Source organism: Melospiza melodia, chromosome 18 (assembly GCF_035770615.1).
Source record: "Melospiza melodia melodia isolate bMelMel2 chromosome 18, bMelMel2.pri, whole genome shotgun sequence".
NCBI lineage: Eukaryota > Metazoa > Chordata > Aves > Passeriformes > Passerellidae > Melospiza > Melospiza melodia.
Window position 1 is genome coordinate 14,890,001 of NC_086211.1, and position 16,667 is coordinate 14,906,667.

The 16,667-nt window shown below is 59.2% G+C and overlaps 3 protein-coding genes across 4 annotated transcripts in view; 1 reads left to right on the forward strand and 2 right to left on the reverse strand.

The window, feature by feature from the left end:
* STUB1 (STIP1 homology and U-box containing protein 1) overlaps nucleotides 1–1,061 on the forward strand; it is a 3,788-nt gene extending 2,727 nt beyond the window's left edge. Inside the window, exon 7 of the mRNA XM_063171283.1 lies at nucleotides 177–1,061. Coding sequence (XP_063027353.1) covers nucleotides 177–302 — 126 coding nt within the window. The 3' untranslated portion in view covers nucleotides 303–1,061. The remainder of the gene's footprint in view (nucleotides 1–176) is intronic.
* Nucleotides 1,062–1,171: 110 nt separating this feature from the next.
* On the reverse strand, nucleotides 1,172–3,782 carry JMJD8 (jumonji domain containing 8). Its single transcript, XM_063171284.1, has 9 exons — nucleotides 3,695–3,782; nucleotides 3,534–3,617; nucleotides 3,191–3,239; nucleotides 3,005–3,101; nucleotides 2,761–2,829; nucleotides 2,488–2,607; nucleotides 1,754–1,821; nucleotides 1,489–1,623; nucleotides 1,172–1,418 (listed from the first exon to the last, which is right to left on the reverse strand). Exons 1-9 carry the CDS (start codon nucleotides 3,778–3,780, stop codon nucleotides 1,338–1,340), a joined length of 789 nt encoding a protein of 262 aa, XP_063027354.1. The 5' UTR covers nucleotides 3,781–3,782; the 3' UTR covers nucleotides 1,172–1,337.
* A 279-nt stretch (nucleotides 3,783–4,061) lies between these two features.
* WDR24 (WD repeat domain 24) lies at nucleotides 4,062–15,309 on the reverse strand. 2 transcript variants are annotated; one of them, XM_063171287.1, is made up of 10 exons: nucleotides 15,209–15,309; nucleotides 13,779–14,686; nucleotides 13,271–13,448; nucleotides 11,062–11,737; nucleotides 10,842–10,957; nucleotides 8,907–9,028; nucleotides 8,505–8,609; nucleotides 7,366–7,703; nucleotides 4,497–4,681; nucleotides 4,062–4,398 (listed from the first exon to the last, which is right to left on the reverse strand). In XM_063171287.1, exons 2-10 carry the CDS (start codon nucleotides 14,257–14,259, stop codon nucleotides 4,230–4,232), a joined length of 2,370 nt encoding a protein of 789 aa, XP_063027357.1. In that variant the 5' UTR covers nucleotides 14,260–14,686; nucleotides 15,209–15,309; the 3' UTR covers nucleotides 4,062–4,229. The 2 variants fall into 2 exon arrangements, with proteins under 2 accessions (XP_063027357.1, XP_063027355.1); XM_063171285.1 differs by having other exon boundaries at nucleotides 15,164–15,290.
* Between the last annotated feature and the right edge of the window lie 1,358 nt (nucleotides 15,310–16,667).

Here is a 16,667-nt window from a genome sequence, read left to right on the forward strand (position 1 = left end):
CCTGCCCTCATCCTGCTGGGAGGCACCTCCCAGGGGCTCTCCCCTTGCCACGGGCAGGTGCCCGGTTGCTGGGGCAGATGCCACACGGCGCTGGCCTCAGGGCCACCCGCGCCCCGGGGCCGAGGCGGGCACGTGGAGTAACCGGTTCTGCCGTGCCTCCTCCTCCTCCCCTGCAGCGCGTGGGGCATTTCGACCCGGTGACACGGAGCCCCCTGACCCAGGACCAGCTGATCCCCAACCTCGCCATGAAGGAGGTGATAGACGCGTTCATCTCGGAGAACGGCTGGGTGGAGGATTACTGAGGGCCCGGGGCCGCCCGGTGCCCTGGCACAGCCGGCTCTCCCCGGGCTGGCACCGTGCCTTATCGCTCTCGGCTGTCCCCGCTGTGCCCCGGGCTGGCGCTGGGCGAGGGCACGTCACCACGTCCCCTTGCCGAGGAGCCGCAGCGGCGGGCGGGCACCACGGCTCCCTGGCTCCCCTGTCCCGCTCCAGGAGCTGCCCGGGGGTTGGAATGCTGGCTCCTCGGCAGTGGGCTCACCACCGTGTCTGTCACCCCTGAGCCAGGGCAGCCACAGTCCCCACAGAGCACGGCCCGCTCCAGGGATCGCCACGGGGCTCGCTGGGATGAGCACCTGGAGCCCCGTCCTTCCCTGTGTTTAGAGTTGTTTCCTCCTCCTTCCACCTCCTGCCTGGCCAGGGTTGGGTCCTCTTCTCTGTAAACAGCCACTTACCGGGATGCTGCTGCACCCTCTGGCTTTTCCTGGGAAACAACTGCCCCAGGGCTGGAAGGGGCTGGTTCCCACCTCACCTTCCCCACTGGGACTGTGATTCCTCAAGAACAACCACCTGGGTTAAAGTTCTTCTTCCTTTTAATGAAATCCCTTTAAAAACCCCACAAAAAGTAACCAACAGATTTGCATCCAAGTGAGATTCCAGCGTTTCGGTCGGCCGACGGCCTGCCTGGCTTTTGAGCGCCCTCTGGAAGTTTGCCAATGTCCATTAAAAAATATATATATATATAAAAAGAATAAAAAAAATTCAGCAATAAACATGGAAAGGGATCTGGAGTGGTTCACAGCAGCCATTTCTGGGGATATCCTGGCTGGGGAATCGATGCCATCCCATGGGAACAGGTTTGCTCCAAGGATGTAGGAACACATCTGAGGGAGTGTTTCAGTAGAACAACTTTAATCCGAAGGGGAGGGCAAAGATCAGTAAAAACCACAATTTTCCCAGGCAGTTGGTCCCAGTACCAGTGGCCTGTCCCTGAGGGTGGCAGGAGCTGGAGCTCCTGGCCTGGCTGCCATGCTGGTGACGTGTCCTTGTCCCTGCCAGCCCTAGCCCAGGAAGGTGGAGATGAAGACACTGGTGTCCAGATTGAGTGTGGCATGCCACCAGCGGTCAGGGAAGTACAGCACCTGCAGGGGACATCAGTGAGGCCCCACAGCTCTGAGTGGGGAGCCCGGGGTGCCCTCAGGCCTGCCTCACCTCCCCGGGGCGCAGGGTGCACTCCAGCGGGCGCTGGGCCGGGGGCAGTGTGGGGTAGGTGTGCTGCAGCCAGGCCAGCGTGGTCTCGTTGGGGTGGAAGTGCGGGGTTTGATCCGGCGGGTACAGAAACCAGCGCTGCAAAACACCGCGGCCACAGCCCCTCCCAATTCCCCTCCCAGATCCCCTCGGGCTCGGGGACACCTGCGGGGGCTTGTTTCTTGGCCCCCTCCCCAAATCTTTCCCTCCCCTAGGGCTCAGTTCTTACCTTCCTGCCGAAAATCACCTCGGAGAAACCGGGGCCGTGCCAGTGGAAGGGAACGCCAGAGCCTGAGCCTGGTGGGAGCGGAGGGGTGGGGCTGGGGAGAGCCCCCAGACCCGGCCCAATCCTGTCCCAATCCCGGCCCAATCCTGTCTCAATCCCATCCCAATCCCATCCTAATCCAATCCCCATCCTGTCCCAGTCCCGTTCCCAACCCCGTCTCAATCCCATCCCAATCCTGTCCCAGTCCCGTTCCCAACCCCGTCTCAATCCAATCCCAATCCTGTCCCAGTCCCATCCCAATCCCATCCCAGCCCTGGCCCAATCCTGTCCCAATCCCGGTCCAACCCTGTCTCAATCCCATCCCAATCCCATCCTAATCCAATCCCCATCCTGTCCCAGTCCCGTTCCCAACCCCATCCCAATCCCATCCCAGCCCTGGCCCAATCCCATCCCAATCCCGTCCCTATCCCGTCCCAATCCCATCCTAATCCAATCCCAATCCTGTCCCAATCCCGGCCCAACCCCATCTCAATCCCATCCCAATCCTGTCCCAGTCCCGTCCCAATCCCATCCCAGACCCGGCCCAATCCTGTCCCAATCCTGGCCCAACCCCGTCTCAATCCCATCCTAATCCAATCCCAATCCTGTCCCAGTCCCGTTCCCAACCCCGTCTCAATCCCATCCCAATCCTGTCCCAGTCCCGTCCCAATTCCATCCCAGTCCCGTCCCAGTCCCACCTGCGATCCCAAAACTGTAGGCGGGGCTGGTGCCCGGGATGCGGAAGGGAGGGGGCACGTAGTGCTGGAACAGGGGCCCCCACTCGGTGAAGTTGTTGTCCCCGAAGAAGTACAGGGTGTCTGGGGGGACACGGGAGCTGAGCCCGGCCAGGGGAGGGGGCTGCGGGGGACGGGACGGTGCCACCCACCACGGGGCACTACCGACCGATGGACACTACCCACCACGGGGCACTACCGACCGATGGACACTACCCACCACGGGGCACTACCCACCGCTGCCCAGCCGGGCCGGGTCCTGCGGCTTCAGCAGGTGCTCCACGTACTCCTGGAACGGCACATCCACTGCGGGAACGGGAGGGATGAGCGGGGAACTGAGGGATGAACGGGGAACGGGAGGGATGAACGGGAGGGATGAGCAGGGAACGGGAGGGATGAGCGGGGAACGGGAGGGATGAACGGGAAACGGGAGGGATGAGCGGGGAACGGGAGGGATGAGCGGGAGCAGCCCCGCGCTCACCTTTCCGGTACGAGTAGGTGTTGGCCGTGCTGAGCCGCACCGGGAAGGGCCCGAAGGCCGCCAGCAGCTTCTCCCGGGTGCAGAGGGCTCGGAACGCCTGGGGACGGAGCGCGGGGAGCCGGGATGCTGCCGCCGCTCCCGGGGCACCGGGAGGCGCGTCCCACCCCTGCCCCTCGCGGCACTCACCGAATTGTCCGTGACCCCACCGAGGATCACCGGCCGGGAGAAGGCGAACCTGGGGGCGGCATCCAGCAGGGTCCGAACGGGCGGAGCAGGGGACCGGCACCGAGCCATCCCGGGACACCGGGACCGGCCCCGAGCCACCCTGGGGCATCGGGACTGGCTCCAAACCACCCCCGGGGCACCGGGCTCCGTCCCCACCACCTTCCCCAGGTTCTCCCCCGGGACTCCCGGCTCTGCCCCCCAGTTCCCCCCGCCGCTCCTCGTTATCCCGCCCGGTGCACCGGAACTGTCCCCCGGCCCCCTGTCTCAGCGCCGGACCGTGCCGGTTCCCCCGTATCCCCCGTACCGCTGCAGGAAGAGGGAATAGGTGAGGGAGGCATCAGCTCGCTCCACGGTGCAGCGTGGCTCCTCCGGCACCGTGCCCGCCACCCTGCAACGGGAGACTCCGCTCGGCGCCGGCACCAGGACCGGCACAGGGACCGCTCCCGGGGCAGCCCCTGCCCTTACCAGCCGCCACCCGGAGGGTCGGTGCAGGCGCCGGGCCAGACCCAGCCCAGCGGCAGCAGCAGCAGCGGCAGCAGCCGCGCCGCCATGGGGACCGGCACCGGAAACACCGGGAACTACAATTCCCGGCATGCACCGCGAGCAGCACACGATGGACGCGGTCATTGGTTGGGCGCCTCGCTACGGGTCTCGGTAAGGGCCATTACTTAAAGGGCCAGCGGAAAATGAGCTTAAAGTATCCCCCCGGCCCAAGGGGACAACAGCGTGGGGACACCGGGGACACCGCAGGGCCGGGACCCCCGCCGGAGCAGGTCCGGGGCCCAGGCCAGGGGACACTGCATCGAGGAGAAGCAAAGACAGGCGTCATGGCTCGAATCAACTGCTGGTTTGTTTTAATCCAGTAAAAAACGGCCGGGCAGGGGGTGCCCCCCCAGCCCTTATTTACACAAATAAATACAGAGAGAGCAGTGCCAGGGGTACCGGGCAGGGCCCTGCTGCCCCACCCCGCTGCCAGGGGCTCAGGTGTGCTCTGGGGCTCTCAGGTGTACTCGCAGAGGTGGCCGCAGCCGGCGGGGCAGTGGGAGCTGGTCTCCAGCCACTTCATGATGTGCTGCAGGTGGCCGCCGTGGCTGCAGCCCTGGCACCAGACGAAGAGCCCCTTCACCACGTGGTGACACACGGCACACATGCTGGCACACTGCCGACACCTGCACGGGGACATTCGGGTGGCTGCGGGCAGGGAGAAGAGGGGACAGGGACACCCACCCCATCCCTCTGTCCCCAGAAGCCCCTCTGGGCCCCTCACCTGTCACAGATCCAGCCCCTGTTGCTCATGGGCCGCTTGCAGTTGCTGCAGTTGACGTGCAGGGTGGTGGAGGCCTGGTTGAGACAGTTGATGGCACGGCAGGTGCTCAGCTTGATCACCTCGTTGGAGATGTTCCAGAGCTGGAAGCGCTGCAGCAGGTCGATGTAGGACGTGTACCAGTGCTCCTGGGGACAGCCACACACAGCTGAGCCTCCACAGCCACCCTGAAAGCCCCTCAGGAGCCCAGCCCTGCATCCCAGAGGCAAAATTCCCCTGGGGGGGCTCAGCCTGGAGAAAAGGAGGCTCAGGGGGGGCCTTCCCACTCTACAAATCCCTGAGAAGAAGGTGGAGCCAGGTGGGGTCAGGCTCTGCTCCCAGGGAATGGGGACAGGACAAGAGGAAATGCCCTCAGGTTGTGCTAGAGGAGGTTTAGTTTGGATATTAGGGGGAATTTCTTCATGGAAAGAGTGGTCAAGCACTGGCACAGGCTGCCCATTGCAGTGGTGGAGTCACCATCCCTTGGGGGGATCTAAAAGCTGTTGAGGTGGCATTTGGGGACACGGTTCAGTGATGGCCTTGGCAGTGCTGGGGGAATGGCTGGACTCAATGACCTCAGAGGCCTTTTCCAACCTAAACCACTCTGTGATCCTCTGATCCCTGCAGTGGGAGAACAGCTCTGCAATGCTGGGGAACTGTGGAAATCCAGGGCACCAGGAATATTTCTCTCTATGCTCCGGGGTGCCCTGACTTTGACCCTCATCCATGGTGAAAGTTTTCTAAACTTCAAGATAAACTAGAATCCACAAAAGGGTGAAATAGATTATAGAGAGTAGTGTAGGGGTATCACTTAGGTGGGAAATTTAGGTTTGGGGATTTTTAGTATGTTGTGGATGGAAGCAAGATGAAGGCACAGGGTGTCATCCTGGGTTTCTTCTTTATCCTTCTTCTTCCTTCTTCTTGGATTTGGGTGGCATTTTGTAATTGGGCAGAAAAGTCCCCACTGGAGGCTCTTAGGGATCAGTTATTGGGTTAAAAGGGAAAATAATCCAGGTGTCAGTTCTTAACTGGATAGTTTAGCTTTTAAAGACCTTGTAACAAGAGATTGTTGGCCACTTTTGTGGTGCTTCTCCAGTGCCCCGAGCCTGGTGTGGACAGTGTGCAAAACTCTAGATAAGGTAACAATAAACAAGAACCTGAAGACCAAAAAAATCCAGTGTGTCTCTCTTTCCTGACACGAGATGGCTCCAGGAGGGTCTCCCCCAACAGGGGAGCCCCTGGGAGGGCCCAGCCTCAGTCCCCTAAGTCAGAGAATTGGCAACAGGTACCCCAGAGCATCCTTCCCTGCATCAACAGGGCAAGGGCACCTCCCCATGCTGGCCCTGCAGAGCCCACCTTTGTAATTAAAAGAAAAGGGGGAATTGTGGAGGTTCTTGTTTATTGTTACCTTATCTAGAGTTTTGCACACTGTCCACACCAGGCTCAGTGCACTGGAAAAGCACTGCAAAAATGGCCAAAAATCTCTTGATGCAAAGTCTTTTAAAGCTAAACTATCCAATTAAGAAGTGACACCTAGATTATTTCCCCTTTTTACCCAATAACTGGTCCCACGGAGCCCACAATGCAGATTTTTCCACCCAATTACAAAATGCCATCCATGGAGAAGAAGGAAAAAGGAACATGAAGAAGAAACCCAGGATGACACTGGAAAAGCACTGCAAAAATGGCCAACAATCTTTCGTTACAAGGTCTTTTAAAGCTAAACTATCCAATTAAGAAGTGACACCTAGATTATTTCCCCTTTTAACCCAATGTGAGAAAACAGAGATAGTGCAGAAGGTAATCTCACCCCTGGGGAGTTGCAGCTGCACTAATTACCAAAGATTACAAACAGGCCTGCCCTTGATAGGCCACAGCTGTGATTAGTAAGGAAGAGTGCCACAAAAAAGAGTGGGTTAGCTGGTCCAGGAGAGAGTTGGAGTTTGTTGGTTGTACAGTGAGGAAGAAGGAGTCAGTGCTGTGAGGAGCTGCCCATGAGAAATCACTGAGGCGCTGTGGAACTTTCACAATACGACGACAACATCCCACCTCAAGTCCCTGCCAGGACTCCTGGTGGGGCAGGAACCAGAACCCTGGAGCTGCTCACCTGTTGTGGTGTGCTGTAATGTCCCATTTTGGCCTTCCAGGTCATCCCCCCAGGTGTGCCAATACCTCTCTCGCTTCCCCCTTGCCTCATGCTGAGTGAGTCCTGTCAATCAGGCTGAACATTCCAGCAAGGCGTCGTGTGGTTGGTCAAGTTCAAAGGATGCCCCTCAGGCCCAGGGGTCATTGGCCTGTCTGGGTGTCATCTTCCCCTGAGACCCTGCCCCTCTCACCTGGTTGGTGGCTCACCTGTACCTCCCCTCCCCCTGTCCCTGAGCTTAAAAAGGTGATCAGACCATGCGGCCGATGTTCTGTTGGAGCAGTTGCTCACGTTCAGACCTCTGTAACCATGGAATAAACCTCTGGACATTAAACCCTCCAGCAGAATCCTCTCCTTTTCTCTTCACCATCGCCTGAAGCCATTCCTCCTGAGGTAAACGGGGTTCCTAACAAGCCTGGACTTGTTCAGTGCCCAGCTGCAACCACCAGCAAGCCAAGGTATCTCTGGGGTGACACACCGCAGTTGCTGCCTTTGGCCCGGCAGCGAGGGTCAGACTGGCCCAGGCACAATCTAACTGGGAATATTGGGAGCCATTTTTCCAATACTCACCCTGCCTTGGAGCTGCCCTGCCAGGGGCTGGGGGAGAAGGGACGTGCCCCAACCCCGGGCAGGACCCCATCCCCAGCTGTGGTTGCCAGCGAGGCGTGGCCCTGCCCCCGGGGGCCGTACCTGCGTCTGCTCGTCGATCTCCTTGCGGATGCGCTCTCCCAGCACGATGAGCACGGACACGGCCGTCTGCACGTCGCCCTGCTCGGCGTAGAACAGCAGCGTGTCCCGCACGATGGGGTTGAAGAAGTCGGAGGGCAGGCGGTTCTCGTAGAGCGAGTGGGAGATGGAGATGAGCGAGAAGGACTCCACGGGCGTCAGCGACACCGTCTCGGCCTCGTTGCCGCTGACGTGAGGGGAGTCGGCCTTGTCCTGCAGGTGGTCCAAGGCTGACGGGTTGTCCACGATCTCGTGGCGCAGGGGGAAGGCTTCCTGGGGAAGGCTGTATTCCTGCTCTTCAGCTGCAGGGAGGAGCAGCAGAAAACCCAGCTGTGGAGCCCTGCATTTCTCTTCACAGAGAAAAGCAAGGGGCAGTTCTTCCCAAGAACAATTCTTATCATTTGTTGTGCTTGTGTTTGCGCCAAAGCAGAATGCAATATGGAGATTGTTTACCCAAAGTTATGGTTGTCACAGACATCTTTTATGAAAAATCTTGGTTTTAAGATTTTTCCTCTTGAGAAGCTGACAGGCCTCAAGAACAAAATGTAAACAATGATTATCTGCTGCTGTGGAATGCAACAGGTGCATCTGTGATTGGTCTCATGCAGTTGTTTCTAATTAATGGCCAATCACAGTCAGCTGGCTCGGACAGAGAGTCCAAGCCACAAGCCTTTGTTATCATTCCTTCTTTTTCTATTCTTAGCCAGCCTTCTGATGAAATCCTTTCTTCTATTCTTTTAGCATAGTTTTAATGTAATATATATAATAAAATAATAAATCAAGCCTTCTGAAACATGGAGTCAGATCCTCATCTCTTCCCTCATCCTAAGACCCCTGTGAACACTGTCACACGTGGTGCTTTGTTTCCTTGGCCTATCAGGGCCAGGTGTGTGTGTGTCAGGAGTGTCAGGTGACAGTCACGAGATTCAGTGCAATGTGTGCAGGATTGAGTGCTTGGCAGATTCCGTTTTAGATGTATAGAATAATACAGTGTAATAAAGTAGTTAATTAGCCTTCTGATATCCATGGAGTCCTCATCATTCTCTCCCCTTGTTGGGGCCATCACAGCATTGGGACAGACAACACCTCCCCTGTGTGCTCACCATGCGGGTTCTCGTGGTCCATCATGTACAGGTCATCCTCGTCTGCCTCCACATCCCCCAGCAGATAATCTGCAGGGACATCGCTGCCCTCTGTCTCCTCATTGTCTGCGTGCCCAGGGAAAGAGAAATCAGCTCATCACACCACGGGATCCACGTCCCAGTGTCCTGCCCAGCATGCCAGGCTGTGCCTGAGCCACACAGCTCAGTTCCCCACCACTGTCACCCCAGATCATGGGGGAAAGTTATCCTCCTGCAGCGCCCTGGGGCTCGGTGCCCTGCACCCTGGGGCTGCAGCATGTGCAGCCACCCCAGTTCACAGGATGAATGCCCCAGTTTGTGCCCTGTCTGTGGCAGAGGGGGGAAGAGCTGTGGGATTGGACTGGGCCCCCCCAGGGGTGTTACCCTCGTTGTTGATCAGGGTGGAGGAGGAGTCCATCAGGATGTTTTCTGGGCGGCTCTCTCCTTTGCTGCGGTCCAGCCTGGACTCGCTGCCCAGCCCAGCAGGGATATCTTTCAGGTTAAAGCTGGGGGAAAAAGCCAAATTTAACAGTCAGAGGAGTATAAAGTTTCCATTTCAGCCAGCAAACAGCCTGGATACAGGTGTCCAGTTGCAATTTGAATGGAGAAACATGAGATACAGCGATATCCCTTTGTGGGCAGAAGCCACCAGACTCCACTGTGTGACTTACAAACAAAGACACATTGTGACCGTGGTCACAGCCCTTCCTCCAAGCCTGGTGGCACTGCACATGCACTGCTAAGGTCTCCCTGAAGAATTGCAGAGCTGAGCAGGCTCCTGGCTCCATCTCCTTCCCCTCAGAGGCAGGTGAGCAGGGGCTGCCTGGCTCCAAGGTGCCTGGCTGTTCGTTATGCATCACTATGCTTGGCCTTCACTGAGCTGGAGAGGGGAAGGGCTGGGGCTGGAGCAGAGCCCAGCTCCCCAGGCTGCTGCCTGCTGTGTCTCAGACAGGCACAGCCACACGGCTGGAGGCAGAGCTTGGTCAAGGACAGGGCTTGTTTCCTTTGGTGTTATTTGAGGATGTGTCACTCACTGTGGGAACCCGGTCCTGCGAGGTCTGACAGCTCATTTGGAGTCCTCACCCCACACGTTCATGTCATTGAGAAGAGGAAAAACAAGTTTTCCTGCTTCATCAGCCCACAACGGGTTCCCCACAATGCCAGCGTGCTGCTGGCAGAGCTGGGCTGTGCTCTCCCTTGGAAAGGCTCCAGAAGAAAACCTCTGCACAGCAGCAGTTCCAGCTCCAGCCATGAGACACCTTCTGCACCCCCAGCCCTTGGTCACCATGACTGCCCTGGGCACTGCTGAGGCCTCACCTCAGATCCTGTGGTCACTTTAGGGGGCCTCATGACAGGAAAGATATTGAGGGGCTGGAGTGTGCAGCTGGGGAAGGGTCTGGAGCACCAGGAGGGGCTGAGGGAGCTGGGAAGGGGCTCAGCCTGGAGAAAAGGAGGCTCAGGGGGGACCTCCTGGCTCTGCACAGCTCCTGACAGGAAGGGGGAATTAGGGGAGTCGGGCTCTGCTCCCAGGGAACAGGGACAGGATAAGGGGAAATGGCCTTAATATGTGCCAGAGGAGGTTTAGATTGGATCTTTGGAAAATTCCTTCATGGAAGGGGTGGTCAGGCACTGGCACAGCTGTCCAGGGCAGTGGTGGAGTCTCCAGCCCTGCAGATGTTCAACATTATGTAGATGTGGTACTTAGGGATTTGGATTAGTGGTGGCCTTGGCAGTGCTGCTGGGGGAATGATCTCAGAGGACTTTTCCAACATTAGAGATTCTGTGATTCATGAATTCAGTAACTGCAAAGCTGGTCCCAGCCCCACGTCCCACCACAGGTCAATCTTTGGTTGAAGGAGAGAAGGGAGCAGCATGTAAGGCTGCACAGATTGAGGCCAGGCTGGCCACACCAACATGGGAAATGGCTTTGTTCAAACAATGACAACATGCAAACCAGCACAGCCTGAGGCTGAGGGAGAGCTGTCCCTGCTTGCTCCCTGTGTCTGGGGCAGGTTAGTTATTATACAGAAACTGTTCCCTGTGAGGTTGGGCAGGCTATGGCACAGGGTGAGAAGCTGTGGCTGCCCTGGATCCCTGGCAGTGTCCAAGGGCAGGTTGGATGGGGCTTGGAGCAACCTGGGATAATGGAAGGTGTCCCTGCCACGGCAGGGGTGGAATGAGATGAGTTTTAAAGCCCCTTCCAACCATTCTGGTATTCCATGATGTGATTCCATAACCCCATCCCAGCCAAGGAGCCGTTCCCACTCCCCCCTCACAGAGCTATCCCCCTCATCCCATCACTCCCTACAGCTCCTGTACCTGTTCATGAGTGGCAGGGCAGTGCTGCCTTTCCCCATGCTGTGGTTGAGGTTGGTGGACGACACAGTGCCGAGGCTGGAGTAGATAATCCTCAGCATCGTCCACGTCTGAGCCACCTGCGTGGAACACACTCCCTGTGAGACCTTCCCAGGCCAGCAGCACCCTAACCCCACCCCTAACCCCACCCCTAACCCTACCCCTACCCCTAACCCCAGCTCACCTGGTTGCGCTCCAGCCCCTTGGCCACCTTGGCGTTGTGGTCGCAGAGCTCGGCCAGGGGCCGGCCGGCCAGCGCGTACTGCTTGGCCGTGTGCACGAACCAGTCCATGCTGCCGCTCTCCACGTCCGTCTCGAACACGCTCAGGGCGCTGGAGGACGAGATGTACTCAAACTGCTCCGTGGGGTCCAGCTTGCGCTTGAAGAAGATGGGGTGGCGCCGGTCGCCGATGTAGGGCTTGCGGTTGGAGTCGGAGGAGATGAGGCTCTCCTTGGCGGCGAAGGCCAGGTCTCCGTAGAGGCTGTAGCACAGCCCCTCGGGGTTGGCCCGCTCGATGGGCTGGCTGGCGTCCTTGAAGATGTGCTGGTAAAGGGTGCTGTCCTTGGAGCCCGAGAGCAGGAAGTAGGGGTCGTGGAGGTGGCGCCACACGATGCCCGTGGTGACGTCCTTGTGCTCCTCGAACATGGCCGAGGGGATGAAGGGGCGGCGCACGTCCCACACGTAGATGTTGTGGTCCACCATCATGGAGCAGGTGGCGATGTGGTGCTTGCACTCGGGGCGCCACTTCACGCGCGCCACCGAGGCGATGGTCTGCACGCAGTAGATCTCCTTGGCCCGCGTCGTGTTCATGTCCCACACCTTCACCATCTTGTCACGGCCGCCCGTGGCCAGCCAGCCCCTGGGACAAGGAGGGATCAGTGGTGTTGAAAATTGCAATGCAAGATGCTTTCAATTGCCATCTGTATGGCAGATTATCTTTTGTCAAGTGGGCAGTTTGTCTTATCTCTCTCTCTGAGTGACCACAATAACAGGCTATTGAATGTCACTGCATGGCTGATAAGAACTACAGCATCCCATTGGGAGATGTGAGCCCAGAGGGAGGAGCCAAGCATTGCTACCCAGATAAAATCCAGGGGGAGGAGCCAAGCATTGCTGCCCAGATATAATCCAGAGGGAGGAGCCAAGCATTGCTAGCCAGATATAATCCAGGGGGAGGAGCCAAGCATTGCTACCCAGATATAATCCAGAGGTTTTGAGACACCAGCACAGCTTCTCCACTGGATTCCCCAGAGGAACAGCAGCTGCCTCTTCTTCCACTGGATCATCAGAGGAAGAATACATCCTTCTCTACAGATCCCCCTTGCTCCAACAGAACCACCCCTGACACTGCAGGAGGGCTGCAGCCACATTTCCAATGGGACTGCTGCCAGCACCCAGATCCACAGGGTGTCAGGTTGGGTTCTGACTCTGCCAGTGTTGTTCTAGTGTTCTGCATTGTTTATTTTATCTTTTTATTTTTCTTCCCTATTAAAGAACTGTTCTTTCCTGCTCCCATATTTTTTGCCTGAGAGCCCCTTAATCTAAAATTTATAGCAATTCGGAGGGTTGGGGAGGGTTCACAGTCTCCATTTCAGGGGATGCTCCTGCCTTCCTTAGCAGACTCCTGTCTTTCCAAACCAAGCCAAGTGGTCACCTCTCTGTTCCCACTGTGGCACAGAAATGCTCACGGTACAGGTGTGACCACATCCACCCCACAGGAGGCAGCTGGGCTGCAATCCCATCCTCCCATGGGCTTCCCTGGCATCTCCACTCTGCAGCAACCAGGTCAGGCAGCACCTCCTTCCTGCCCCCAGTTATGGCTCTGCACCTCTAGAGCCCATCCCAGCCAGACCAGTTCCCTCCGGCTCTGCTTTCCACTGGCCAGGCACAGCAGAGAGGAAAAGGCCATTCTGGATGGGTTTCAGTGCCTCTCTAAGACCCAGGAGCAGTGGCAGCACTGCCTGGCAGGGAGTGAGGAGGGACTTGCACACTGTAGCAGCTCCTTCCAGATCCTTCCCAGCAACCTCCCAGGAAAGGCAGGAAGGAAACATGACTGAACACAAGCAAGCTGTGTCCCTGAGCAACCAAGCAGTGCCTCCCTCAAGCTGAGCACTGGAGCAAGAGGCTGCTGTGACACTGCTATACACAACCATAAGACATCCAGTGAGTCAAAATCCCCTAATCTATCAAAAAACAAATCTCAAACACTTTTACACCACCCCAAATGCTCAAAGCAACAAATCAATCCTATCTCCCAGCAACATGCAAGCCCCTGAGACACGGGGACAGGCTATCCCAGACCATGTTTTCCCCCACAAAATCCCAATCCTGTTTTCAGGGTTTATCTTGTTCTGCAAGGCTGGGTGGCTGCAGAGGCAGGCCCCACACCCACCTGTCCTCTGGGTGCCAGTCACAGCAGAAGACGGGCCCGTTGTGGGCCGTGAACATCCTCTCGTAGCGGTCAGGCCGGCGGATGTCCCACAGCTGCACGTTCCCGTTCTCGAAGGTGGCAGCGAAGGTGAAATAGTCCCGGATGCTGAACTGCACATCACGCACGCTCTCCGACTGGCCTGGGAGGGACACAAGGTAAGAGCTCCATAAAGCTAAAATCCCACTGGGAGAGCAGAGAGAAGGCAGCAGGGAGGGCTGTGACTGTCTTCCATCTCCCACACAGACCCAGCTAGTACTGAGAGGCAAGAAAATGCGCCAAAATGCCTCTCAGCTCCTTCTTTCCCTGCTCTGGGCATCACACCCTGAGCAAACCCTCCTTTGGGCAAGAGGAACGACAAAACCCCCAACCTCTGCCTCTCCAAAGGGTGAGGGTTCAAGCAAGGAAAGGACAAAGCTCCCAAACTCTGCTTCCCCACAGGGAAATGAGACAACAAGAGGCACGTTAGTACCAGAGAAGGTGCTGACAGAGTCCTTCTTGCGCAGGTCGAAGCACTTCATGTAGCCGTCCTGGGAGCCGCTGAGCAGCATGTACACCTCGGTGGGGTGGAAGCACACCTTGTTGACGGTGCGCTTGTGCTCCGTGAACAGCTGGTCCTGCTTGTTGCGGGACGGCTTGCCCAGGTTCCAGGTGACCACCACGCCGTTGGTGGCGGCGGTGGCCAGCAGGTTCTCGTCCATCTGGTGCCACACCACGTCGGCGCAGCTGAAGTTCAGCGAGGGCTTGCGGCCCACGCGGAGGTTCAGCTTCTCCACGAACTGCTCCTCCTCGATGGAGTAGATCTTGAAGATGTTGCGGCCGGCCACCACCACCTGGGCGGCGTCCCGGCACACGCTGATGGCGTTGGCGGGGGCGTCCAGGTGGCAGAACATGGTGCGGCCAGTCAGCGCGTTGCCCCCCAGGGCAGTGGTGACCCTGGCCATCTTCTCCATGGCTGTCCTCGGGGTGCTGTCCCCTCTCCTCTCCTGTCCTCGGGGTGCTGTCCCCTGCACACCCACACGGCCACCCTGCTCCACCTCAGCCAGAGCTGGCCAGGGACAGGCTGGGATCCTGCTGGGCCCTGGTGGCTCCAACCGCGGCTTTTTGTGGCTGCATCAATGGGCCAGGGAGGTGAGTGGCCACAGAGACGCCTGTGGGAAGGAGATACAGCTCCACTCTGGGTTCTCCTCCTGCCGCCTTCTGTGGCTTCCTCTCAGGGAGTTCCTGAAAACCTTCTCTGGGCTTCTTCTTCCCTCCTCGGCCACACCCTGAGATGTTTTGTTGCTGCTGATAATCTAGGTCAAGTACAGCGCTGTGGCTGAAGTGAGCAGCGTCCTCAGCACAAAGTGGGGTGAAATGAGGCCACGGTCAGCTCCGAGCCTGCAAGAACCAGGGGATGATCCTCCTTCTCTAGCAGGGGGGTAGCAGTTACTCCAGGCTTCCTGGAGGGATCTCAGGGTCCCACGGGCAGTGTCCTGCAGAGCCAGGCTGAGATCCTGCCACAGCACTGCCCTCTCCTGCCAGGTCCCACTGATCCCTCACAGCTCACATTCCCACCCCCTCAGGGTCCCTTCGCACCCTCAGGGTCCCGTCCTACCCCTGAGGCCACCCCCAGACCCCCATATCCCACATTCCCACCCCATCACGGCCCTCTCCTGACCCACAGCCCTCTCATACCCCACATCCCCCTCCTGCTGACCCACAGCCCCCCGCACCCCTCATACCCCACACTTCCCTCTCTGCAGGGCCCGCTCCTGACCCCGAGCCTCTTCAGGGCCCCCTCCAGCCTCTCAGAGCCCACTCAGGGCTCCCTCAGAGGCTCCCCAACCCTATGCCCTCCTCAGGGACCCTTCCCACCCCTCAGAGCCCCTGGAGCGCCTTCACAACCCCCTCGTGCCTCACAGAGTCCGCTGCCGCTGCCACTCGGTCCCTGATCCCTCCGTGCGGGGCCCCGGTGCCGCTCCCAAGCCGTACCCGGTGCCGGTTCCCACGCCGGCAGCTCGGGCCGAGTAGGCCCCGCCGCCGCCGCCGCCGAACTCCCGCCAAGCCACGCCCTCTTCCGCCACCGGGATCGCCCTTGCTGCCAGACCACGCCCCCTTCCGCCACTGGGATCCGCCCCTCCGGACAGACCACGCCCCTTCCGATGGCGGGACACGGCCCCTCACGCGGCCCGGGTCCGCCCCCTGTGGACTGACCACGCCCCCTCCGCCCCGCTCCCCGTTCAGCCCCGCCTATCTGTGCTAAGACCACGCCTCCTCAGCGCCGCCCCGCCCATAGACCACGCCCTTATCCGCAGACCACGCCCATTTTCCGTACACGGACCGCCCCCCTGCATCAGGCCACGCCCCTTTCCCGACCCGGATATCAATCAGGCCCCGCCCATCTCCGTGGCCCTCGAGGCCCCGCCCCCTCACGAAGCCCCGCCCACCCCAGGCCCCTCCCCCCCTCGGTATAGGGCGCACTGGGGGCGCGGGGCCATGGCGGACACGGCGTCTTTGGGGTCCGGGGCGATGCGGCGTTCGGGGGTGCCAGGGTGACGTGGGGTGCAGTGGGAATAGGGGTGCGAGGGGGTAAATGGGGACTGGGGTGTCCAGGGCTCCTTGGAGGGGGGGCCGGCGGGATCTGGGGTGCACCGGGAGTGGGGTGCACTGGGATGAAGTGGAGGGCTGGAGGGATGGGAGGGATGTGGGGTGCACTGGGATGAAGTGGGGGGCTGGAGGGATGGGAGGGATGTGGGGTGCGCTGGGATGAAGTGGGGGGCTGGAGGGATGGGAGGGATGTGGGATGCAATGGGAGTGGGGTGCGCTGGGATGAAGTGGGGGGCTGGAGGGATGAGAGGGATGTGGGGTGCGCTGGGATGAAATGGGGGGCTGGAGGGATAGGGAGGGATGTGGGGTGCACTGGGAATGGGGTGCGCTGGGATGAAATGGGGTGCTGGAGGGATAGGAAGGGATGTGGCGTGCTCTGGGAGTGGGGTGCGCTGGGATGAAGTGGGGGGCTGGAGGGATGGGAGGGATGTGGGATGCAATGGGAGTGGGGTGCGCTGGGATGAAATGGGGTGCTGGAGGGATCGGGAGGGATGTGGGGTGCGCTGGGATGAAATGGGGGGCTGGAGGGATCGGGAGGGATGTGGGGCGCGCTGGGATGAAATGGGGGGCTGGAGGGATGGGAGCTGTGCTGGGGACTGGGGGTGCAGGGGGACAAAGAGAGTTCCGGCAGTTCCGGAGCTGTCAGGGAGCTGTGGGATCCGGGGGTTCCGGGGATACCCGAGGTGCACCCCAGAGGGCCTGGGAGCACAGCAGGAAACGGGGTTCAGGGGGGTGTGGGGGGCATTGGGGGTCAGGGTGGGAAATGGGGGCG

Excerpts from the sequence above, each read along its gene's own strand:
- JMJD8 (XM_063171284.1), bottom strand. The coding sequence starts at position 3,780 with ATGGCGGCGCGGCTGCTGCCGCTGCTGCTGCTGCCGCTGGGCTGGGTC. Across the intron at positions 3,102-3,190 it reads GTGGGGTCACGGACAATTCG|GCGTTCCGAGCCCTCTGCAC; the intron begins GTGAGTGCCGCG and ends CTCCGTCCCCAG. Across the intron at positions 1,624-1,753 it reads AGGTGATTTTCGGCAGGAAG|CGCTGGTTTCTGTACCCGCC; the intron begins GTAAGAACTGAG and ends GGTGTTTTGCAG.
- WDR24 (XM_063171287.1), bottom strand. The coding sequence starts at position 14,259 with ATGGAGAAGATGGCCAGGGTCACCACTGCCCTGGGGGGCAACGCGCTG. Across the intron at positions 11,738-13,270 it reads GACTGGCACCCAGAGGACAG|GGGCTGGCTGGCCACGGGCG; the intron begins GTGGGTGTGGGG and ends TCCTTGTCCCAG. Across the intron at positions 10,958-11,061 it reads AGGGGCTGGAGCGCAACCAG|GTGGCTCAGACGTGGACGAT; the intron begins GTGAGCTGGGGT and ends TGTTCCACGCAG.